The sequence below is a fragment of the Medicago truncatula genome, chromosome 4 (assembly GCF_003473485.1).
Source record: "Medicago truncatula cultivar Jemalong A17 chromosome 4, MtrunA17r5.0-ANR, whole genome shotgun sequence".
Classification (NCBI taxonomy): domain Eukaryota; kingdom Viridiplantae; phylum Streptophyta; class Magnoliopsida; order Fabales; family Fabaceae; genus Medicago; species Medicago truncatula.
This window is the reverse complement of record NC_053045.1, coordinates 5477915-5504596: the sequence shown is the minus strand read 5'-3', so window position 1 is coordinate 5504596 and position 26682 is coordinate 5477915. Positions and strand designations below refer to the sequence as shown.

The following is a 26682-nucleotide window of genomic DNA, read 5'->3' as shown; positions in this document are numbered from 1 at the left end:
ATTTAAACTATATTATAAACATGATGATAAAATAGTTTAAATGAAGGATAAATGTAAAAGAAAAAATTCAACCAAAAGAATGTATTTCTTTTATATAATGTTAGACACTAATACAAGTGTTTGTACTGTCTTTGTCACCTTTCTTGTTTCACATAGCATCATGTCACCTTTCTTGTTTTATAGCATCTTCCATTGTACTGTATGACGTTATAGCAGAACCAATTTGTCAATAAATAATAAAATATCTATTTAAAAGAAGAAATGAAATGCATGATGGTCGATGGAGAAACTTGGAACATTTGAGATGGGAGAAACAATTAAAGTCAAAAGTAGAAAAAAGTATATTATTATTAAAATCAATGGACAAAGCAAAGTTCCATTTGCATAGATGGTATCAAAGACCAGAGACGGCTGAACAAGAGAGGTTGCAGTTTCTCGTCCACATAATAATATACTATGCATTTTTTTTGTCTTTAAAGAACCTTACCTAGTATTAGTCCTAGTATTCTCTTACCTTGCTCCAAAAACAGAAGACTAAGAAGAATAAAATAATGATGATAAATTCCTTTGCTGTGATGCATTCGTTAGCTGCAGTTGTACTGGTATCAGTGGTCTGTGTAGCTAATGCATTCACAAGAAATGACTTCCCTCCTCACTTCTTGTTTGGTGCTTCAACTTCTGCTTATCAGGTTCCCCCTCTCTCTTTTTCTCTCATATCAATTCACTATGCATGGATCAAATTTGATTCTAGAAGTAGAAAATTGATTATGACATATTTAGATGTTCTGATGTTTGAAGTTAATTTTTAGTCTCGAATTTATTGTTCCACCCACTTTATGATCAAGTTCTGGTGTGCATGATATCAAATGGTGCTTGTGCTGTGCATTATTTATAGATGTTTGTATTGAGGTTTTTGTGCACTTAGCAAAAACTGTGTATCTTTTGGAATTTGGATTGATGGAGTTTAAGGTTCTTAGAGAATACTATTTATAGATGTTTGTGCTGTGTATCTTTTAGGTAGTTTCAAAATTTAATTTGGATTGATTTAATGTTTACAAAAAATTAGTATGTAGATGATTAATATATTAAACAATTTTGCTTCTTTGTGAAATCACTATTTACTATATAGATATTCTCAATCTAAAGATGGTTTTGTATTATTATTTTTATTTAATTTGGATGATATGAAAGGTAGAAGGTGCAGCAAATGAAGATGGCAGGAAGGCAAGCATATGGGATACCTTTGCACATGCTGGCAATGGTACTCTTTCTTATTTATTTGTCTCAAATTTTTGTGAAGATTAAGTATAAAATCATATTGAAAAAAAGTCATTTATCTTAACCAGATAAAACTTTCATGATGAAGTTTGGGTGGAGCCTAACTCAACCCTACAAAACCGGCTTGTAGAGTGAGGGTCGATGTCTTCTACATAAAATTTTAATTTCAAGCATGATGTCATCCTATGTGTGACTCTTAACGCAATATAAGTTGATGCTATGTGATTAATTAGTTTTCTATTACAATTAATCATCTTACAACATTGAAATTGTTCATTTAAATTAAATTTACAGGAGGGCTATACAAGGGAAATGGTGACATTGCATGTGATCAATATCACAAATATAAGGTCAGTAGATATGTATATCTTTTGATACACTAGAAACATCTTATATATTCCTTGACATATCAAGAGACTGCTATTAAGTTTGTCATCTTTACCTAAAATTATGTTTACATATTCTTTCATTTCTTGTAGGATGATGTCCAACTAATGTCTAAAATGGGCTTAGATGCCTATAGATTTTCCATATCATGGTCAAGACTTATTCCAGGTATGATCTCACAAAAGGTTACAAATGATATTTCTTTTTATGTGATCATGGAGTAAGAGAAGTAATTATTCTAGCATCAGAATCAAGACTAATTTCTTGCATCAACTGTTTGTTATTTTGACCTTGATCTCATTTTAATACAGATGGGAATGGGCCAATAAATCCTAAGGGATTGCAGTATTACAACAACCTCATCAATGAACTAACAAACCAAGGTTCTTTTGCAAACTACTTTTTCCTTGTCAAGTTCAATTAGTGTTGTCAATCGTAAATTGCAAAAACTGAAAGTTTGTTAAAATTTCGAAAAATACGCTACACTGCTATAGGTTACTGTATCTGCAGTTTGATAACACGTTGATGCTATAACTGTTATTGACAACACTGAATTCAATTATCTCTAATAGATAAGTCCTTCCGAATTATATAGTTTTTCCCCTTCATTTGTAGGAATCCAACCACATGTTACTTTAAATCACTGGGATCTACCACAAGCACTTGAAGATGAATATGGAGGATGGGTTAGTCGAAGAGTTATGTATGGTTCCCAAACTAATATTTCTTGTCAACATGATTATCTTGTGTTATATAGGCGTTCAAATTTCAAATAAACTATGGTCCTGTTTAGATAAACAACATAATTAAGAACTTATAACATAATTGATTATCATATAAGTGCTCATGTATATGCTATCTCTATAATAAAAGATAAAATAAAGTTAAACTATTTTCATATAAATAATAAGCTATTTTCACAAACTATCTTCAAGAGCTTAAAAAAATAAGCTAAAAACAGATTATGTATATATCGTAAGCTCTCCCAAACAGCCTCAAAAAATGTTTATGCCATTAGATAAATTCAAATAAGTCAATCTCAACAGGCCCTATATCTAACACAATAAGAAAAACAATCTTTCTGTGATCAACACTTTCATATTTGTTTTATGATTTATTGCAGAAAAGATTTCACAGCATATGCAGATGTATGCTTTAGAGAGTTTGGGGATAGAGTTAAACATTGGACCACAGTAAATGAGGGGAATGTGTGTTCAATGGGGGGCTATGATGCAGGATTTTTACCTCCTCAAAGGTGTTCTTCATCCCCTATATTTAACTGCTCCAAAGGAAATTCTTCAACTGAGCCATATTTGGTTACTCATCATATGTTGTTAGCACATGCATCAGCTACAAGACTGTACAGGAAAATGTATAAGGTAAACCAATGTATGGCACATGCACCTCTTTACTTTTTCTTTCAGCTACATAGTTTTGTTCAAAGTTCAAACTCCACTTTGCTGCAGCCTAGAACAAGTGTTCTAACACTCAAACTTTTCATCACCCGATTAGGGTACTGGATAACTGGTCAAACCACCGGTTGCCAATTTTTTCACTGGCTGAATCAAACATATTCCTGTGGGTTAGATGCATTTTTATTCGATTAGCTGGTTGGACCGGTCACATAGCTGGTTTCCGGTCTAATATGTCGGTCCAAGCCGAGTTTTAAATACTAGATACAACGCTATAATTTCTATTTGACACATTGTTCTAAATAGCATATTACAAAACTATAGTGATTTGTTCAAATTCCATTATGCTATACCATTATAGGCCTATTGCGCCTCTATTTGAAAACATTGCATAATTATGGAGGATATTATATAAGGTGATAGTTATGGCATCATTTTTACTATGATAATCAAAGGAACTTAATTTATTTAAAATTGCAACCTATGGCAGGTCAAGCAACAAGGATTTATTGGGTTTAATCTCCTTGTTTTTGGTTTTGTTCCACTAACAAATACTAGTGAAGACATAATTGCCGCTCAAAGAGCACAGGATTTCTATCTTGGGTGGTACGTAACGTTTTGACTGTGGTATCTATCTCTAAAATATGTTGTCATTGTAATTTAATTTGACCATTTTTCATTATGCAGGCTGATCTTCGAAATTGTAAACATCAAACAAAATAGTTCCCTACTTTTATGAATTGGCTAATACATCCCTAATTTAAAGTGTTCATCAAAATAGTCCCTCTATTAGTTCTTACTGTTAGAGACTGTGATATGACATGTTAACCAAACATGTGGCCCGTCCATGTTAATCCCACATCAATGCCACCACTTGGGGACTGATTTGCTTATGAAATTTAGGTCTCTTAAGGATTAATTTCCCCATAATTAATCCATTCAAAGTTGCAATTATTGACAAATATGTCCATGAAATTTTTTAAATTTTATGTGCGAATTAGTCCCTAATGAGTTGATATTGATATGAGATCATTTTGTAATGTGGCATATCCGGTTAATGTGTCATGTCATAGCCTCTAACACTAGAAGCTAACAGAGGGATCATTTTACAGTTTCGGAGATGTATTTGTCAATTTGCAAAAATGAAGGATTATCTCCACTGATGCTTACGATTTCGAGGACCAATTTGCCAATTCAATCAATATTTTACTAGTCGTAGATATTTCTTTGTACAATAATGAATTACCAAACTTAATTTTATCTTTTCTTTGTTGTGACAGGTTTCTGAATCCCTTCATTTTTGGAGAATATCCTGCCACCATGAAAAAGAACGTTGGCTCAAGGCTTCCTTTTTTCACCAGTAGGGAAGCGAATATGGTGAAGGGATCACTTGACTTCCTTGGAATCAATTTTTACTACTCATTTTATGTTAAGAACAACGCGAAAAGCCTGCAGCAAAAGAATAGAGATTACACTGCAGATATGGCTGTGGAGCTTACACGTATAATTATTTCTATTTCATTTATACCAATTTTGATTACATAACCAATTGTATATTTTGATTACACGTATAATTATTATTTTTTCCTGATTGTAGCCTACACTGTAAATGGTACATCTACAGATGAGGTAAAAGTTAAGCATGAATTTTGTTGTTCCTTTTTTCCTGATTGTAGCCTACACTCTCTTCCACTTACTAGCTGTTTGTTTGTTTAGATTCCAGTTATACCCTGGACTTTGGAAGGGCTCCTTCATTCATTGAAGGACATTTATGGCAATTTTCCGATTTACATTCATGAAAATGGTATGTCTCCCTTGGATAATGTTTTTGAAAGCTTCATGAGCCTTTATATGTAAGGGATGCAAATACGCCAAATTTGTTGTCACGAGCCTATGGCCTAACCTGCATCATGTTTAAGTCAAGTCAGACTTAAACATGATTAAGTAAATATAATAATATATTTTGTTGTTACTGTAGTTATTATTATGGTTTCTTGTTATATCTTAAAGTCATATACTAAGCATGTTAGCTCACATATAGAGTTGAGCCTGTAAGCTTGTATAGCAATAGTCTTATGACTTAATTAAAGACTTGATTACATAATAGACTTTCATATAGGTTTACAGGTAGGTCAAGTGTTTAAAAAAAGAGATTAAAGGGTATACACCGTTGGTGTAAAACTTTTTTACGTCGACATTCGTTGAATAACTTATTATTTTGGCACTTTATATCATTCATTTTAATACTCAATGTTTAGCCTTTAGAAAATTTGGTCCAAACTATTCTATTTCTATTTCTTTATTAACATCACCAAAATCTTCATTGACTAAGATGAATCTTTGAACTTCTCAGGTCAACAAACACGTAGGAATTCATCATTAGATGACTGGACAAGGGTGAAGTATATGCATGAATATATAGGGAGCCTGCTTGACATGTTGAGGTAACTTTCCAACATTTATTAATGAATGCTAATGGAGTAATGGAGTTTTTGTTTTTGGTTTTCTTTTACTTTCCCCCTCCATAATGTTTTTCTGGTTTTGTTGGAACATCTACAGGAATGGGTTGAATATAAGAGGTTACTTTGTATGGGCCTTTTTGGATGTGTTTGAGTTACTAGGTGGATATGAAGCAAGTTATGGCTTATATTACATAGATTTGGAAGATCCAACCTTGAGGAGGCAACCTAAACTTTCTTCTGTTTGGTACTCAAATTTTCTAAACAACAGAACTACAGACTCAGTGATCACCATGAAAATTGAGGAGAATTCATCTCTACTCTCCAACACTCCCTTAAAGAATATTGCCACTTAATGCAATTAGGATTAGTTAAAATAAATGTTCTCTCTAGCCTGCTCTCTCTGTTTTTTTTTCTTGGTCACATTTTGGTTCTTTGTGTGACATGTAAGAGAAAGTGGCAAGAATTATGGAGTTTAAACATAGGAACATGATTAGAATTTTAATAAACATGACATACACATTTTTCCTATTACATTAATAGAACTATATGAATAAAAATATCTTTGATATTAAGTTCATATGAAGCCTCCAATATTGCTAAGTCTGCATACTTTTGATCTTCTATGACAAATGACAGAATTCTTCTTTTGATTGCTATTACAGACTAACAACATAAGATTAAATTATATATAAAGCTTTAATATGAAGGAAAAAACAGAAAATTATAATAACATATTTGATAGTATTGTAATTAAAGGTATATATAAAAATTACAACATCCAATGTCTCTGGCATCAAACTGTCTGAAATTAAAGGTAAATATAAAAATTACAATATCCAAATATTTGAGACTTCACTTGAAGTTTCAACAGGAATAACAGACACTCTTCAATACAATGGAAACGTTGGAAAAATTTTACGCATAAACTTACTGATGTAATAAAACCAGGCCATACGCCAACGTGGATTGACGCACAACACTGTTATGAAGGCCAATAGTATTGTTATGTAAGATGCTGTGAAACTCCAATAAAATGTTATCATGTCCACCATGGTTTCCTTTTCTCCATTGTCATTGGATTGTGATGAAGGTGAAGACTCGACACGTTCACACTTTTGATAGAGGAGTGGTCCACAAAGACCGGGATTACCTCTGTAACTGTCCTCATCAAAACCTCCAAACTGTCCTGTACTAGGTGGTGTTCCAGAAAAGTTGTTGTATGATACATTGAAGGTTGATAAAAAGTTCAACTGGGTTAGTTCATTTGGTATCTTACCACTCAAGTTATTGTATGATAAGTCAAGGCTCTCTATTTGGGTAAGATTTGAAAAAGTAATTGGAATAGGACCAGACAAGTGATTATGTGATAGGTTCAAGGCTCTAACTTGTTGAAGGTGACCAATTTGAGAAGGGATGAGACCTGTTAGGTTATTCCATGATAAATCCAATCCAGTCATATTCTCTAGAACTTTACCCTTGTAAAAGTATTCATAGTGCTTTGTTCTGAACTCCACCTCAAATTGTAGATCTTCATTAAACAAACTCCATGGAGGTTGAATCGACAAACTAGCATTGAAGGAAATCGTTGGAAGATATCCGGATATTGAGAATTCAAAAGTAGGACCGTCATCATCATCAACGTATTGCCTCATTCCAAATGACATATTTCGGAAGCAAGATGGTATTGAAGCATTGAGCATGTTCCGTGATAGGTCCATTATGTCTATCTTTTTTAACCGACACAATTGAATTGGAATATCTCCTTCCAATTTGTTCCCTCCTAGTAAAAGAACACGTAACTCTGATAGCTTATCCATCCAGTGGGGAATTTTACCTGAAAATTTGTTCTCCCTCAAATCTAGAAGTTGTAGTTGTGAGCCTTCAGAGAGTTCAGATGGTATCGAGCCAGAGAGATTATTCTTTTGCAAATACAAGAACCTAAGAACTGTCAAACCACTTAACTTTGGGATTGATCCAATTAACTTGTTTTGAGAAAGATCCAGAATTTTAAGACTTGACATGTTGGAAATCTCAATAGGGATCTCACCTTCTAATATATTTTGAGACATAAGAAGGACCCAGATGTAAGAAAATGTCCCAATTGAGCTAGGAATTGTTCCTGAGAATGAATTATTGGATATGGATAGAAATACTAATCCTGTATTATTTCCCAATACATCTTCAAGTGTTCCACTAAAGTTGTTATTATTGAGAAATAAAAATTCCACATTCATGGAATTATAAAATTTAGGAATGTTCCCATGTAGAAAGTTGTTGGAGAGCTTCAAGTATTGTAAATTATCACAACCTGTGGCCAGTTGTTTAGGTAACTCACCTGAGAAATGATTATGAGAGAGGTCCAAGGACTCAAGTTTTTTCATCTTACCAATTGATGAAGGTATATTTCCTTCAAAGTTATTTGATGAAAAATTCATATAGGTAACACTAGGAAGGAATATACCAATATCTTTTGGAAGAAAACCACTTAAACTGTTGATTGATATATCCAAATATTTCATAGAAGAATGTATGAACCATCTTGGGAATAAACCAACCAATTTGTTGCTGGATAGGTCCATCAATATCAAACTATATTGATATGAAAGAAAAGTAGGAATGACACTTCCTTTGTCCTTGTTTAAGTTGCAATTTCTAAGAATGAGTGTCTTCAATTGAAATTTGGGTAACCACTTTGTCTTTTCAGTTTCAATGTTTGCACCAATGCTTTGTGATGAAATATATAGATGCTGGAGATTGGAGTGATTAGCCAAAGTGCTCAATGAAAATGATCCTTGCATGTAATTTCCAAAGAGGGATAAGTATGCCAGTGATGTGAGATTACTAATGAAGGATGGAAAATTTCCACTGAACAAATTATAGCTAAGTTCAAGAACATTCAGGTTTGTTAAGTTGCTTAAACACTCGGGAAGTTGCGCGCTAAACATGTTATAGCTGATATCTAGCTCTACCAAATCCTTCAATTTGCATAGTCCTGTCATATGTTTAAGCATATATATTGTTATTGTAAAGCATATATATACTTCTATGAATGCAAAGTTGTGGAGATTTGATTTGTTTGATTTGTATCTTACTTAAAAGTTAAAATAAGTTAGAAAGCTATGTATATTTATTGTAATAATTTATTCTTCCCAGTATTCCCTGAAGCAATTATGAAATCATGCTATTATTTTGTCCAGTTTCCTGCGGCTTTTCATGCGGTAACAAATCCGCAGGAATACCTGAGGATTTTGCTGCGGATAACGTTAGTCATATCAAATTTCCTGCGAATCCAGATACCGCAGGAAAATCTGCAGGTAACTTCTATCTGCAGAACCATTGACGAATATTATTTGAACGTTTCCTTAGGAAATTCCACAGGTATTGCTGCGGATTTTACTGCGGTTTTTCTAAAGTCATTTCCTGCGGCTTTTCCTGCAGTTTGTTTATTTTGTTTTTTTCTTCTTTTTTCCTTGGATTTAGAATTTCTTAATTTTAGATATTGAATATGGATCCTATAATTTTAGATTTAAGTCTAAATAAACACATATCTATATAAATTGTCGAACTGTCACCGTTTGTAATTAATAATTTTTTGTTCACATTCAATGTTAAAATATTTTGATTCTTTTTAAAAAAAATATGTTAAAATATTTCGATAAATAAATAATATAACATTAGACCACAAATCTCAATAAAAAAGACTCAAAAATTGTATGTGGTATAGAACACCTTGATATTTATTGTGTACATGAAAGAATATATTTTACAAATCAAACCAATAATTTCATTATTTGTGTTTGGTAATATTAATACCTTCAAGTGAGCCGTTCATTTGATTGTTGCATAAACTTAGCATTTTCAAGTTTCTCAAATGTTGAACATCTGCGGTAAAAAAGAAAAACAAATGTATGTTAGAGATATAGTTTTCAATAAACTGAGATCACAACTGCTATAATAAATTCCTTTAAAAAAGAAAATTGCTCTAATAAACATCATCAACTCTATTTGGTTTTCCACAAATCAAGCTAGATTTAACAATAGAGTTATTCCTAGGAAATCAACAATTTCTCCCTTCATTCCAAATGATTCCCTTTAGGAAATAAAACTAAGGATTCAACCAACTCTATCAGTGACTTCCTCATTCTCGAAAGCTTAAAAGTTGATATTCATCATTCTAAAGCTCCTATTATCAAAGAAGTAATATCGATAGGGCTCCCCTTAAAAAAATAAAATAATTGATGGGGCTTTTAAGAATAATCCAATCTTGGTGTCACGTCTTCTTTTCATGCTAGACTTCCTGGAGTTGAGAGCTATTGAACCGGCATCTGTTAATCATTGACTTAACTTATGTATTGAGCTAGATTCATCCTCTATGGTCTCAGCCTAGCTTCAAAAACAATCTTCTGATTTAGTAGGAAATTCCGTCATTACTGTGGTCCGCCTCTAGTCGCCTAATTGCGAAATTTAAGCTGCCTTGGGTTGGTTTTGATGGAGTAGTGGATTTAGTTTCACATCAGATAGGTAAGACTCTTAATAAGAGTTTATAAAGAATAGACAATCCTCACCTTACAATCCGGTTTTGTAAGAATGAGTTATTGAAGCAAATTTTTTTTTTATGAATGTTTTAATGATAACAAACATTACGGAATAAACGCTAAGTTTTATGAATAATGATCTACTGATGTTTGCACTTAAGTCTTTTCACATAAGTAAACCAGAAAAAAGTCTCTTACAAGTGCATATATATACTTTGTGGAAGAATACCAAAATAGTAGCATCACAAACTCAAAGAAGATATAGAAAAAATTTAATTGAATCAAAAGAGTGTAGATTGAAGATTCAACAAGAAGATGAACTGTGGTTTTCAACAAAGTCTTAAAGATTCGAGGAAGAAAAGATTAGTAGTTGAAAGGTACACAACATAACTCTTAAAGTCATGTGACAAAACACAAATTGAGTTTTGTTACATACCTTGAGTATCTTGTTACATAACTTCTTGTTCTTGTTTTTTTGAAAGAATTAATTAATTTTTTTTTTCTTCATATGAATCATATTCAACTAAAACTTTATTTTGAACAATACATTGTTCATTGATTCTATTCCTCCAGTTTTATGATACTAATCTCGACCATCTCTGTTCTCAGGTAAATCATATTGATAATGAACCTTTAACCAATTTTTTCATTGATTCATTAAAGACTACAAGATATAAAGATTCAAAAATGATCTTTAAATAGTTTCTAAAAGAGTTTAAGGAAAAGGCATAGAAGTTTGATTCAAAAGAACGATTGATTGTAACTTCATAACTACATGCATTATGAGTATGTTGTTGGTTGTGAAAACTGATATATGTGGAATTGAATTGAATAAAAGTGGGTTTTTAAGTCAAAAATCGTTTTAAGTACTTATGTGAAATAAGTGATGTTTTGGTAATTAAACTTAAGTTGTTTTGAGATGAAAATTATGTTATAAAGTAGGACATGAGTAGTTTAAGTGATTGTGGTTGTTTGACGCGAAATGGATCGAAAAACGGTTTTGAAAACAAAGTCCTGCACATGAAACAACTTTTATAGAAAATCTTGTGCTGGTATAGTCGTGCATGATTGTGCGTCTCTCTGGCACTTGGTCAGCACGACCGTGCGTGTAGAGGGCACGACCGTGCGGCCTCTGCAGGGTCCTAGAACTCCAAATCTTGTGTATTTTTAAGGTCGAAACGCATTTTAATAGATCCCAAACACCTAAACCTAATGAATTGATGTATAGTTAAGTACCTAAGCTTGATTTAACTTGGCTTTGGATTGAAATTGATTGTATGTACGAAATGGTGAAAAATAGACGAACTTTGATAAAAGTATGACTAGACGGGCTTTGGCAACTGATGAATTATACCAAGCTAACATGTAAATGATTATGAATTACTATCTAGGTGATTTTTTATGATCGTTTTAGTGATGACATGTATTCATGAAAAGTGAGTTAACTTGGAGAAATTGGTTGTTCGTATAGAATGAGATAATTGCTAATTGAGTGATCGTTGTTCTTGTTGTGATAAATGGTGATGATAATTTTGCTGAAGATGATTTCTTAATGATAATAAGTTCATGATGGTGTGTATGCATATGTATGATTTAGTGATGTATATATGTATATATTGTTGATGAATATGGTTGATGAAAATCAGTGATGAATATTGTTGATGGTTTTTTTTTTTTAAGAGGAAAATTGTTGATGGTTGATGACTTGCTTTATAGTTTATGAATATATGCGATGTTAAGTCATATGTTCATGCATACATGATCAAGTCCTATTGTTGATGGCTATTGTTGATGGAAAATTGGTGATGATTATTGTCGATAGCGGATCAATTGGTAAAATAAATCTGATATCCAAATGGTACCACATGCATGAAGAGTCGTGTCTAGAAAATTACATGCATATGAATCATGTGAAATGTCTCATAATTGATTATGTGACCTTGGTGATTTATGTGAATTGATGTGATGTTGTGAACTTGATATAATTGCTTGGTGATATTTGTACACTTGGACGTTATCTTACCCCCAATGATTGTTTGGTTGACCGCCTCGCCATTGAAAAATGGTGTAGACATACATGATTAGGACGCTTGAGACAGCGTGACTACCCAAGGCTTAACGTGGCGCTTCCTCGATTTTTCTTGTTGCTTGGAGTCTAGTATTATGCTCTGATTAGGACATTTCGAGAATCTTTATTTAAAAATAAAAAGATGGGGAAATCTAAATTTCCACATACAGGGCCACTAATCTTACCTAATCAGAAGAACAACGTCCTGTGAGCATGTTGGTGGCATGCTTGCAAGAACACCTCCCTAGTGATGTGAGAAATAGTTTTGATGGACACCTCTCTCTCTCTTAGACTGCTTAAAGCAAGTCCTTTGAGCAGTCCTGAACAGTATTAAATACGGACACTTCTCTTCTTTTTTTGTTTGAATGGAGAAATAGTTTTGATGGACACCTCTCTCTCTTAGTTCAGATTTAAATACTAATTCCTCTAATGATGGAAAAAGTAGTCTCTTTGATTAAAGTAAACAACCAAAACACATCAGTCAATCGGTACAATTTTGAAAATATACATTGAATCCATGAGTAATATAAGACATCAAAACTACAACTAAACATACAAAATTTCCATCAACAGATAATGTAGTAAATAAATTATAGAAAACGAACATACCTTGAGGGGAGAAGTTTCGCATAGAATTATAACTGAGATTCAGAGTTTTGAGAGCAGCTAATCCATTCAAACTTGGTAAGATGCTACTTTCTATACCATTCCATGAAAGGTCTAATGTCTCCAACTTTTTAAGTCTAGGAAAACCTTCAAAAGTATCAAACGGTTTTTAAATTCTATAAAAATTAGTATTAGATATATTTTTAATCTCGTACTATCAAATAAAAATATTTAACTTCAATGGATATTTGATCCCTTTTTTTCAATAATAAAAGGCAGCCTGATCTTCAGCCCTTGCATGTTGATAGTAGATAGATTGCATTTAATTTTTAGAGTTTTAGGAAAAAAAAACATAAATCTACTATTAAAAAAAAAGGAAAAACATAAATTACTTAACCAATAGATCAAAGAAGGGGGTGCTGGATTTTTAAGGTCGACTTTGAGAAAAAGAATGATTTTGTTAGTTGGTGTTTCTTAAACTACATGTTGAAGAGATTTGGGTTTTGCGACAAATATTTTGGTCCTTGTTAACTAGTTCTGAACGAAAAAGTGTCCATACAAAGGATCTTAAACAAGTGGATCCCTTGACTCTATTTCTTTTACTCTTGGTGGTAGAAGGTTTGAGTGGCTTATATGTGGTCAAAAAAAAATTTCTCAATGTTGTGTATGGCTTTCGACTGGTACTTTTCCTTCAAACATGAATATGACTAATATTGAATTGATATCAAAGGGTGACTCCCAAGTTTCAATGAAGGATAAAAGGCATATTGCTTTATGTATTGTGATTTATAAAAGGATAATGTTTTATGTACACACTTTTTTTCATACACATATTGTACCACTCCATGTGAGAGACAATACATGTGAATTTTTTAGCAAAGAGAAATGATATTTGTACAACCAATTTGTGACAACTTTTGTACAACTTTCTCTCTCATACTCACATTATGATTTTATCCTCTCTCTTCCTTTTTCTCTCTCCATTGTTTTTGACCAATAAGAAGAGAGAAAAACAAGGTTGTCACTAAAGTTGTCATGGAATGGATGTACAAATATCATTGCTCTTTAGCAAACTATTTGAAACTAGTTTTGAACAAATGTGTAGCAATTTTGACTAAAAAATGAAATTTGTGAAAAGTGAAGAGAGAGAAATTTGGAAAATCAAAGGAGGTAACTATAGGGTTGCGGGTCTTTGGTGAGGGTTCTCTTGGATTGGGAAACATTTGTAAACACCTTGGGTGAGTGAAAATCATTTAGTGACTTGTTCATTGGAGTGATTGGAAAAAGGGTAGAAATTAGGGTTTGTTCTTTGTGAACTTGTTGAAGCTAATTTATTGCAACCCTTGTATATCTATTTGTAAGAACTCATTGATAGTGGATTGGAAAGATCAATCTCTCTCCCAGAGTAGGTCAATTTGGACTGAATTGGGTAAACATTTATTGGTGTGTATTTGTTTCTCTTCTCTATTTATCTGTTGCATGTGGTTTTGTGCTTTTCACTTGATTCCTAAATTAGATCTAGGTTTGATATTGTTGTTGCTTGAGGTTACTTTGATATCAATTACTACTTTCCTTTGCTCCACACACCATATTTATATTGGTGTGATTTTGAGTCTGCATTAACAACAATTGGCGCCCATTGGGGCGCAAAGTAGTGAATTGGTTAAGTGAGTACCATGGGTTCAAAGTAAGATATTCAGAAGTTCACTGGAAGTAACGATTTTGAGTTATGGAAATTGAAGATGCAAGCAGTTTTGATACAACATAAGTGTGAGAAAGCTTTGAAGGGTGAAGGTGCATTACTGGACACAATGTCATAAGTGGAGAAGACCGAGATAGTGGATAAAGCAAAGAGTGCTATTGTATTGTGCCTCATGGATAAAGTGTTGAGGGATGTTGTGAAGGAACGTACCGCAACATGAAGGTGATGATGCAAGCGGTTTTGATAGAACAAAAGTGTGAGAAAACTTTGAAGGGCGAAAGAGCGTTACCGATCACCATGTCACAAGAGGAGAAGGCCGAGATGGTGGACAAAGGAATGAGTGCTATTGTATTGTGCCTCGGGGATAAAGTGTTGAGGGATGTTGTGAAGGAACGTACCGCAACATCGGCATGGTCAAAGTTGGAGTCTTTGTATATGACAAAGTCTTTGGCTCATAGACAAATCCTAAATCAACAAATCTACTCATTTAAGATAGTGAGGTTAAAGACCGTAATGGAGCAACTAACGACGTTCAACAAAATCCTTTATGATTTAGAGAACATTGAGGTGCATCTTAAGGATGAAGACAAGGCTATACTCTTGTTGTGTGCTCTACCAAGATCATTTGAATCCTTCCAGGATACCATCCTCTATGGAAAAGAAGACACTATCACCTTGGAGGAAGTCCAAGCAGCTTTAAGAACCAAGAAGTTGACCAAGTCCAAGGACTTGAGAGCGAATGAAAAATAGTGAAGGCCTAAGCGTTTCAAGAGGGAATGACGGAGGTAGAGGTAACTGAGGAAGCTAAAACAGTGGTAACAAGACAAAGTATAAGTGCTATAAGTGTCACAAGATGGGTCACTTCAAGAGGGATTGGACGGAGAACAATAAAAACTCTACGCAAGTTGTCTTTGAGCATTATGAGGATGCGGGTGATCTGATGGTGTCATGTTAGGGGGATGAGGAAGGTGACGTTTCTCACCTAGGTAATGATTCCTTGTAGATCGGTGGTAGTCTGATAGACAGTAAACACTCAACATCAGCTTGGAAAGACGGTGGGAAGAATACTCAAGGTCATCCTAGAGTGGCGATGTGAATGATAGAAAATGAGCTTACTTTCATTGATTAGAAACAAAGTATATATACATGAGTTTAACCAAACATGGTTATAACAGAAGAAGAATCAGTAATTGTATACTAACACTATCTCTAAACTAATGTCTAACTATGGTTAAATATCACTAACTAATCAATGAGATAAATATAGTCTCTAATACGGACACATAAACAAATGGCTTAATTGCACTTTTCCCCCTTATCTTTTTTAATTGTGCGATTTTGCACCCTATCTTTTTGCCCCCTTTCTGATTTTGCACCCCATCTTTGTGTTCAATTGCACTTCTTCCCCCTATCTTTTTGCTAATTGTGCGATTTTGCACTCCCTCTTTTTTTCTGAGCGATTTTGCACCCTATCTTTAGCCCATTTTCCTCTCTTTTAATGATGATTTTGAACAAAATAAAATTGGCAAAAGATGGGGTGCAAAATCGCCAAATTAACAAAAGATAGGGAGGAAAAGTGCAATTAAGCCTAAACAAATTACAAAAACTTAACGTACCTTGAGTGGGGTAGTTATTATATATCGAATTATAACTGAGCTTCAAAGTTTTTAGAGCAGTTAATCCATTCAAACTTGACAAGATGCTGCCTTTTAGATTGTTGTTTGTAAGGTCTAATGTCTCCAACTTTTTTAGTCTAGGAAAACCTTTAAAAAAAATGCAAAGTAAGCTATGAGAAGTTTGAACTCGGATGCAAGATATCATAAATACTAGCTAATGAAAATAGATTTAACGCAAGAAATCAAAATTAACCAACTTTTATAGTACCTTTGTTGCCAATCCAACCTCGAAACCCGTTCAAGGACAAATCGAGAAGACGTAACTCTTCAAATGGACGGAACAGTGAAATATTTAACATATTTGGATGAGGGGTCGCAAATAGTAATCCTTGAATGGATAGTTTAGTTATGTGACCAGAAGAAAAGTTAGAGCACTTGACTCTTTTCCAAGAACAACAATTGCTATGATCTCTATCATCAACCCATGAACTCAATTCTTTATTATAATATTCTACTTGTGACACTATGTACTTCTTGATCTCTAACAACCCCATTCTCTCATTCTCTACACAACCGTTACATCCTTCATTTTGTATTAACATCAATGTCATAAAATAAAAAAGGGAACTAATTATCAAACCCAACTTCATTTTTTAGAAATGTATGTATATTGTGTAATCAATCAATCCCCTTATATTATTATATATAGCACTAACAGATGAGACATGTTTTTATTCTAAAGAAACTTCCACGAAGCACAAGAAAGACATAGAATTGATATTTGACAAAAATGGTAAACTTATCTTGCATGCAATTAATCACTTGTTTGAACATATTAGTTTAATATAGTTGCTTTCAACATTTATTCATAGTCAAATAACGTTACATTTATATCTAAACCGTTGGAAAGTTTCAATATTCATTTTTTTCCAGTTTAATATTTTTGTACCTTCACGTGTTTATGGTGTACCAAAGAATAGTACATAAATATTTATTTTATTGGTGTTATGATAATGTGATGGACTTGTCAAAAATAAATGACAATGTGATGTAAATTATGATTTTAAATTGTTGCTACGGCCGCTATGATTGTGAGTATTTTAGTTGGTGCAATCGGTATTGCACAAGATGAACAAAAATCGACTAAACATAAACAATAAAACTATGTTGTCATATCTAGGTTGAACACCTAAAATAAAATTATAAAAACACAAATATAAACACCCCTAACTGATTGCTATCACCGACACCAATAAGAAAGCTAACCACTAAAACCAAATTCAACACCTAAATGAAAGTCAAACTCCCACAACCGAAGAAATCAAATTTCAAACATAACTTAAGTTCACATCTTAAAAGTGAATTTTTTAACACTTTATCTTTAAGATAACTTTTGGGATGAAATTCAAACTCATTTAACATTAACAACTAAAAGGGGGAACTAAGGGTTCCCATGCTATCACTTTTTATGTCGGAGTTTGGTGGTCTTGGCGACATCGAAACCTTATGTGTTTGGGTGGTGAAACTTGGTCTTTACATCGCCTGGCTTGTAAGATCAAAAATTCGATTGAAAGCATTGTAATCAACTATTCACCTTCTGCTTCTGCTTTTACAACTAACAGGTACATTAGATGGAAATAATAACAATTTTTCAGGTGCTATTCTTAATGTGGATGGAAGTTGCCACGGTTCTCCTATCAAAACCGGGTTTGGTGGAGTCTTGCGTACTCATGCAGGTATATTCCTTTCAGGCTTCTCTAGTTGGATTCCAGGTTCAGATGACATCTTGCTAGGTGATCTTTCTGCTATCTATCACGGGCTGATCATGGCAAAGGATTTGGGATATGCAGAACTTTCTTGCTATTCTGATTCTCTTGCTTGCATCAACCTTATATATGGCCCCATTGAGAGGTTCCATATCTATGCTGTTATCATACAAGACATAAAACAAATGCTTCAACAAATCAATGTAACGGTTTCTCACACTCTTAGAGAGGGGAATCAATGTGCAAACTATATATATGGCACGAATTATGGTGTTTAAACTTAGAAACACGATCAGAATTTTAATAAACATTACATACACATTTTTCCTTACATTAGGACTATACGAATAAAAATATGTTTATATGCATAAAGATATGTCTGATATTAAGTTCATAAGCAGTGTTTAATATTGCTAAGTCTGCACGCCTTGTGATCTTCTATGACAAATGTATACTCAAATAGAGTAAATTAGATCTTCTAGGACTTTACCTTTGTAAAAGTAATCATTGATTGTGCTTTGTTCTGAACTCTACTTCCAAATGTATATCATTCTGCCATAGGACTGTACTCGACATCATGTTGTCTCGTTCCAAGTGAAGCATTGAGCATGTTCCGTGATAGGTCCATCATGTTGATAATTTTTGCATTGAGCACTGAAAGATTATCCATCCAGTTGGGAATGTTACCTGAAAATTTGTTCTCCTCAAGTCTAAAAGTTTCAGCTGTGAACTTCCAGACAGTTCAAATGGTATAGATCCAGCGAGATCATTCTCCTTCGAAGCTATTCCACGACTACTTCAAATAGATAAACCAAGGAAGGAAACCACCTAAAATATTATTTGTTATATCCAAATATTGTATATCATCATTATGTATCAACCAACTTGGGAATGAGCCAACTATTTTGTTTCTGGTAAGGTCTGCAAATATGTCTTGTTTTGGTTTTAGTCCTTGCAAATTATTTTTGTTGTTTTTGGTCCCTGCAAATATGCCTCATTTTGGTTTTGGTCTCTGGCTCCACTTTTGTGATGATTTGCACATGTGACACATGATGACTGAACCCATTTATTAGAGAAATAGTCCCTGCAAAATCTTTTGATTTTGAAAAAGGTCCCTGTAAAATATTTTGTTTTTGGAAATAGTCCCAGGGACTATTTCCAAAAACAAAATATTTTGCACGGACCAAAAACAACAAATTTTTTTTTACAGGGACTAAAACCAAAACGAGGCATATTTGCAGGGACCAAAACCATATTTTAACCAATTATATTATATGAAAGAAAACTAGGAATGACTCTTCCTTTGTTTTTTAAGTTTCAATGTGTTCTCCAATGCTTTCTGAGGAAATATATAGATCCTGAAGCGTGAAGTGATTAGCCAAAGTGCTTACTGAAAATGGTCCTTGCGTGTGATTTTCAGAGTTTCAAGTATGTCAAGGATGTGAGATTGTGCTGTGAAAATGGCCGCCGCAAAAAGGTACAGGTTGTGTCTGATACCTTTCTCCGTTTTAACATAGCTGTTATACCCTGATTTTGGACCTAAAAATACTCGTTCAAATTTCTTTTTTAACACTGATATTTGTCAATTCTCTGTTATTTTACTCTGAATCTTTACTCTCTTTTTAAACGTATTTTACTGCCTCTGTCTTTTCTGACATTACAAGTCATTTAAGAACTCTCTGAAACGTCGCGTTACTTTTCTTGCATTTTATTTCAAAAATCATACAAAAGGGTATTTTGGTCATTTCCTACATTGGAACCCATTTTAGTCCCTGTGTTTGCCTCTGAGTCTTTTCAATTTGTCTGTACAAATCATTGTTGAGTCTTTGTTTAAAAATCATTTCAAAAATTGCATCTGAGTCAGTTTGAGTCAGTTTAGTCCCTAGGGGCATTTTGGTCTTTTCCTGTCAAAACTTCGGCAGAGAGGTATTTTAAAATACCTCATTTTTGTAGCTGGTTCATTTTAGTCCTTTTGTTGATTTTATTTTTTGGTTTCACTTTACGTTTTGTCCAATTTACCAATTTTAGTCCAATTTTATTTTTTTTATTATTATTGCATTTTAGTCCCTGAAACAGTTTCTAAAATTGCATTTTAGTCCAATACTTTTCCAAATTGCATTTTAAAGTCCTTTTTTCATAATTGCAGATTAGTCCTTTTAATTTTTCTTTTTGCAGAAAGGTCCCTAAGTCAAAAATTCAGTCCAAGGCCGAGCCTTCTTCACAAAAGACAGATGTCACCATTTCATTAGATCTCAAGTACACATGTCAGCTATAAATACAACACAGTGTCAGAATTTCCAGAGGAATCCACACAATTCACGCCACCTCAACAAACAGAATCACAGTTTCTCTCTCCATTCAGTTAGATCAAAAACTCAGAAACTATCAAGAACATGAAGAACATTCATGAACCCTAGAATTCCAGAATCACAATTCATCAACAATTTCAACTAAATTCGTTCAGTTCTCAGTGATTCTTCAAACAATCATCATCATTGAACCGGATTCTCTGCAATTCAAGGCGCGAATTCGCCATTGGGAAACTCAAGCACCGATCACAGAGAATCAGTGAAGAAGAAGAAGGAAAGAAACAGGAATCTGAACCGGTGAAGAAGAAGAAAGAATCAAACCAGCAAGAACACCGATTTATTTTCGGTTTTCACACAAAAATCAACAAGCAGCACCAAGATTCAAGTTTCTCAAAGATCTCAGTTCGAAATCTCCAACTAAACCAGAGGTAAACACGTAAACTTCATCTTTCTTTCTCGAAAAGCATCAACGCAAGTGAATCGTTACAGATCGAGAAAGATAAAAAGGATTTGAGTCAAGAAAATTTCAAACCTAAAATTTTTTTTCAAAACCGCGACTTCAAACTCAGATCTACTCCGGTTGAAATTCTTTTTCAAAAAACTAAGCTCAGATTCATGCATAGGAGAAAAAAGGATGTTTAAAAATGTAAAAAAAATTTGAATCGGAGCCAAAAAAAAATTTCCGGTGGCCGGCCACCGCGCCGGAGAAGCTGGTTACGCCGGAGAAGATGACCGGATTCTAGAGAGAGGTCAGACTCTCTCTCTCTAGAATCCAAAGAAGAGAGAGGATTTTTGAGAACTTTGTTTTTTTTTTTGTTGAAACTCCTTTTTATACTCCTCTGTTCGCACGCGCGCGCATGCGTGCTCTTGCTGTGCTCCCTCGTATTGTGAACCATCAGATCTGGATCGTTCCAAGATCTGATGGCTGCTGTGTGTTTTGATCTTGAATCATGTGTGTGATCTTCTGTGTGAAATATGGTATATCTTGTGTTTGAACCGTTAGATCTTTGATCTAACGGTCATTGTGCTTCCTGCAATTTTACACTATCTTTTTGTGTTTTTTTTAACCCTTGGATCTTTGATCCAGTGGCTGTGATGAGATCTTGGGAGTTAGATCTGGACCTCTGGATTCATCCAACGGTCCAGATTATAACCTGCTGAGTTTTTTTTTAATTGCTTTTTTATTGTGTTTTAAATACTTTTTTTACACTTTCTTGGCATTTTATGCTCCTAAAATTTTTCTAAAAATGTTTCCCTATCATTTTAATTTTTTTCTAAATGTTAGAATTTACTTGCTTATTTTTTGCATTTATTTTCTTCATTTGTTCTTTTCAATTCTTGCTCATTAAATTCCTATTTGTTCTTGGTGCATTTTTTGATATTTTGTGATATTTTTGTTTTTTTTACATGTTAAATAATGTGTAAAAATATCTCTAGGAATATGGTATGATGCTTTGCTTGTGTGTGTTCTTATGATCCTCACATTGTAGCTTAAAATCAAATCTCTTTTAAAAATGGCTATGATGAGGGAATTATAAGCCATATGCATGTCTAAGTGTTATACCTAATTCTAGGTATATTTTGTCATTTTATTTCATTTCATTGCTCTTTTCTTTTTTGCTATTCTATTCAATTTTGTTTACCCTTTTTACCATTTTTTATGCCTTATGATACTAACCATTTCATTTCATATTTCATCCATCTCATAGTTTAGGCTTTTTTTTTTCTATTCATTTCTATATCAAATGGGTTTGTAATAATTTTAGGTAGATTAGCTTTCTTTTAATTACTCGCAAGACCATAGCATGTAAACTAGGGCAAAGTGTAAAGGACAATGGACTCTAATGATGTACACCGACACAAGCACCGACACGCACACACGTTGCATGTTTACCGTTTAGATGTATGCTTAGGAAACGCGATTTTTAGACAAATGCCAATTTCAAAAAAATAATAATAAATTCCATCACTCAATTTTTTTTCAAACAAACCTTGGAGTCAAAACTCCATTGAATTTTTTCCTTTATTTTCTTAACCAAATCCAAATGAATCCTAATTCCTACTTAGACTTTTTTAATAACAATTGAACCAACCATTCACCATTTTCTTCTCTTATGCCTTTAAGGCCTCTTTCTCTTCTTCAAAACCATTTTCCAACAAAAACTAAAATCAACCAAACACACAAAAAACATTTTTGAAAGAGAACTACATGGAGTTTGATCCCTTAAATGGGTATGTAGGCATGAGGTCAAAACCTCTCCAAGTCCACTAAAATAAAACCTCAAACACTTTCTCCCCCCATTCTTAACATAAATAAATTTCCTTTTTCATAAACAGCATTAAAAATAAAGCGTAGACATAAACTAAGAAAACAGCTCCTATAGAGTACTATAGTCACCGCGGGTGCCTAACACCTTCCCGTAGTGAAAACGACCCCCGAACTTAGAATCCAAGGGTTTTTTCTCAATTTTGCCCTTCCCAAGAAAAAATAGAGAATATCAAAGATTGAAAGGTTCAAGCCTAATTAATGACTTGACACCCGAAAATCGCGATAACAATAGCGAACAAAAATCAAATAAACAACGAAAGAAAAATTTTATTATGCGACGACGAAACGTCGTTACGGCTGCAACGAACGGTAGGGAACATACATTTATTGTCTCATTTAATTTTTGTGGTCTTGTCTCTTCTAAAACATTACAACCTAATTTATTAGAGGTTAATTTTGTTTATATAAGAAAAAAATTCATTACAAAATTATGAAAAGAATTATAGTAATGAAATTATGAAGAAACAATGAGAAATTAAGTTATTATACATTATATGATAATATAAATAATTTTAATAATATTTGTGCAATGTTATGATTGAAAATAACATGAGAAAATACACTCGGCATAACATAATTGGTTGAGGCAAATGGACATGTGGCTAGTGATTAAAAAATCATGGAAGCTTGGATTATGCATAATGTTGTGAATTCGATGAAAATCACACCAATAATAACTTGATGTGTGGAGCAATGGATAATCAAGCAACCAAAACAAAGTGTATGGAACAATTAAATACAAGCCAAAAGTAGAAAAACAACGGCGAGAAGAACACAAAAGAATTTGTTGACACAGTTCGGTCCAAATTGACCTAGTCTGGGGGAGAGAGCAGCCCTCCAATCCACTATATGATGAGTATCGTTACAAAAGAGAAATCAATGGGTTACAAGAATAAGTCTCCCGCCTAATTCTACACAAAGCCCCAATCTCTTCCCGTAACCAAAAGACTCAATCCTAATAGTGTTTCCCAAAGTGAATCAACCCTCAAAACCTAGTGTTTGTTCCAAAGAGACAAACTCTATACAAATCCTAGTTTTGTTGTTGCCTTTCTAAACCCTTGTTTCAGCCCCCTCTATCTCAAAGTTTGCTCTGATACAAGGTCTATATTTATAGTAAAAGTATCGCTTAAAATTTGGAACAAATCTGCACTCAAAAATATGTTTCTGTTTTTCGCTGCCAGCGCACCATCGTGCCACGATGTGATCCCATCGTGCCACGATTTTTCCAGAGCTTTGCCTCAAACTTGAAATCTCCAATCGTGCCACGTTGCCCAGCAATCATGTCATGATTCCTGCAGATCTTGATTTTAAGTTAACTCTCGCACATAAGTAGGAAAATGGTGATCAATAATAGGTATAAAGAAAATTGTTGAAATCTCTCCTCTCTCTTTAGTACTCTCATGTAGAGTAATGACTTAAATCTCTCCTTTCTTCTTTTATCTTTTTCTTTATGTACTAAAAAGACCAATTTTAATTAGGTTTTCATCTATCACTTCTACCTTTGATTTCATAATTAATTTGAGATTAGACATCTATCACATTCTCAATTGTGCAAACCCTTACACGTAACAATCAAAATCGCAAAATCCTAACACGACTTAACCGTTATTTTAAACCGTGACTGTATGAATCTTGCAAAGAGGTCGTGAAAACTTCTTCCTAATGAGAAATTATTTTTCCAACGAGTGCTTTATAATTAGAGACAAATGATATATGTTTCCTTTTATCACAGCGCCTCTGTTTCACACCCTGCAAGCATAACTTGTAAGGAAGGTATTCTGTGATAGATTCAATATGTTGGAAAAACAACAATAATTTATAACAATAGCTTCAAAGCACTCCAGATAAGTACATAACACAAAAGGAAACGAACATCAAATTGTCTGAAATTAAAGGTAAATATAAAAATTACAATATGCAAATATTTGAGACTCCACATAATGTTTCAACAGGAACTATGGCCACTCTTCAATACAATGGAAAAGTTGGAAAGAATCTACGCATAAACTTACTGATGTAATAAAACCAGGCCATGCGCCAACGTGGATTGATGCACAACACTGTTATGAAGGCCAATAGTATTGTTATGTAAGATGCTGTGAAACTCCAATAAAATGTTATCATGTCCACACCAGTTTCCTCTTCTTCATTGTCATTGGATTGGGATGATGGTGGAGGCTCGACACGTTCACACTTTCGACTGAGGAGTGGTCCACAAAGACTGGGATTACCTCTGTAGTTATCCTCATCAAAGTTTGCAAACTGGCCTATACTAGGTGGTGTTCCAGAAAGGTTGTTGTATGACACATTGAAGGTTGACAAAAAGTTTAGCTGGGTTAGTTCATTGGGTATCTTACCACTCAAGTCATTGTATGATAAGTCAAGACTCTCTATTTGGGTAAGATTTGAAAAAGTGATTGGAATGGGACCTGACAAGTGATTATGTGATAGATTCAAGGCTCTAATTTGTTGTAGGTCTCCAATTTGAGAAGGGATGACACCTGTTAGCTTATTGCATGATAAATCCAATCCAGTCATATTCTCTAGAACTTTACCCTTGTAAAAGTATTCATAGTGCTTTGTTCTGAACTCCACTTCCAAATGTAGTAGATCTTCAATCAATTGATCTTTTTCCAATGGAAGATCAATCGACAAACTAGAATCGAAGAAATAATGTGTGTCTTGTATATGTTGGCCATATAAGATGGATGAGAGGTCAAAAACAGCATCAACATATTGTCTCATTCCAAATAACATATTTCGAAAGCAAGATGGTATGGAAGCATTGAGCATGTTTCGTGATAAGTCCATTATGTTGATCTTTTTTAACCGACACAACTGCATTGGAATTTCTCCTTCAAAATTGTTCCCTCCTAATAAAAGGACCCTTAATTCTGAGAACTTATCCATCCAGTTGGGAATTTTTCCTGAAAATTTGTTCTCCCTCAAATCTAGAAGTTGTAGTTGGAAGCCTTCATAGAGTTCATATGGGATTGATCCAGAGAGACCATTCTCTTGCAAATACAAGAACCTTAGAAGAGTCAAACCACTTAAAGGTGGGATTGATCCATTTAACTTGTTTTGAGAAAGATCTAAAATTTGAAGCCGCCATATGCTGGAAATCTCAATAGGGATCTCACCTTCTAATTGATTTTTAGACATAAGAAGGGCCCACATGTTAGAAAACATCCCAATTGAACTAGGAATTGTGCCTGAGAATGAATTATTGGATATGGACAGCGTTTCTAATCTTGTATTATTTCCTAATACATCTTCAAGTGTTCCACTAAAGTTGTTATTATTAAGAAATAACCCAAACATATTCACTGAATTACAAAATCTTGGAATGTTCCCATGTAGAAAGTTGTTGGAGAGCTTCAAGTATTGTAAATTATCACAACCTGTGGCCAGTTGTTTAGGTAACTCACCTGAGAAATGATTTTGAGAGAAGTCCAAGAGTTGAAGTTGTTTCATCTTACCAATTGATGAAGGTATATTTCCTTCAAAGCTATTCCATGAAAAGTTCAAATAGGTAACATTAGGAAGGAATATACCGATATCTTTTGGAAGCAAACCACTCAAATTGTTGTTTGATATATCCAAATATATCATGTCATCATTATGTATCAACCAATTACTTGGGAGTGAGCCATTTATATTGTTGCTGGAGAGGACCAAGTATACCAAATTATATTGATATGAAAGAAAAGTAGGAATGACACTTCCTTCGTCCTTGTTTAGGTTGCAATTTCTAACAATAAGTGACTTCAATTGAAATTTAGGAAACCACTTTGTTTTTTCAGTTTCAATGTCTACTCCAATATTGTTTTTTGATGAAATATATAGAACCTCAAGATTGGAATGATTAGCCAAAGTGCTCAATGAAAATGATCCTTGCATGTAATTTCCATAGAAGGATAAGTATGCCAGTGATGTGAGATTGCTAATGAAAGATGGAAAATTTCCACTGAACAGATTATTACTAAGTTCAAGAACTCTGAGGTTTGTTAAGTTGCTTAAACAATCTGGAAGTTTAGCACTAAACATGTTTTTGCTGATATCCAGTTCTACCAAATCCTTAAAATTGCATAGTCCTGTCATAATTAACTATGTCCTGTCATCTTTACAAAAATTGACATTATCATAAAAATCTTAAAAGTTTTTCCAATGGCGTCAATATATACATTAATTAACTTATTTCGTTGTTTTTGT

At 33.6% G+C, this 26682-nt stretch overlaps 3 protein-coding genes across 5 annotated transcripts in view; 1 reads left to right on the top strand and 2 right to left on the bottom strand.

Moving 5' to 3' along the window:
• The first annotated feature begins 278 nt into the window (after positions 1–278).
• LOC11419234 (beta-glucosidase 11) lies at positions 279–6116 on the top strand. 2 transcript variants are annotated; one of them, XM_039833217.1, is made up of 13 exons: positions 279–689; positions 1192–1261; positions 1573–1628; positions 1758–1833; positions 1977–2048; positions 2281–2368; positions 2789–3044; positions 3568–3683; positions 4358–4578; positions 4675–4706; positions 4794–4881; positions 5410–5521; positions 5637–6116. In XM_039833217.1, exons 1-13 carry the CDS (start codon positions 552–554, stop codon positions 5890–5892), a joined length of 1581 nt encoding a protein of 526 aa, XP_039689151.1. In that variant the 5' UTR covers positions 279–551; the 3' UTR covers positions 5893–6116. The 2 variants fall into 2 exon arrangements, with proteins under 2 accessions (XP_039689151.1, XP_003604720.1); XM_003604672.4 differs by having other exon boundaries at positions 291–689; positions 5431–5521.
• Positions 6117–6426: 310 nt separating this feature from the next.
• Positions 6427–8538, bottom strand: LOC11412592 (receptor-like protein 9a). Its single transcript, XM_003604671.3, has one exon. The coding sequence runs from the start codon at positions 8536–8538 to the stop codon at positions 6427–6429; it is 2112 nt and encodes a 703-aa protein (XP_003604719.1).
• An 822-nt stretch (positions 8539–9360) lies between these two features.
• LOC11418179 (receptor-like protein 15) overlaps positions 9361–26682 on the bottom strand; it is a 41303-nt gene continuing 23981 nt past the window's right edge. Inside the window, exon 3 of one of the 2 annotated variants that reach the window (XR_005645684.1) lies at positions 9361–9421. Coding sequence is in view for 1 of the 2 variants with exons in the window: in XM_039832996.1 (XP_039688930.1) it covers positions 24439–26564 (2126 nt within the window). In the remaining variant the exon portion in view is untranslated. Of the gene's footprint in view, positions 9422–24334; positions 26565–26682 lie in introns of those variants that run through there. The other variant, XM_039832996.1, reaches the window with a different exon arrangement.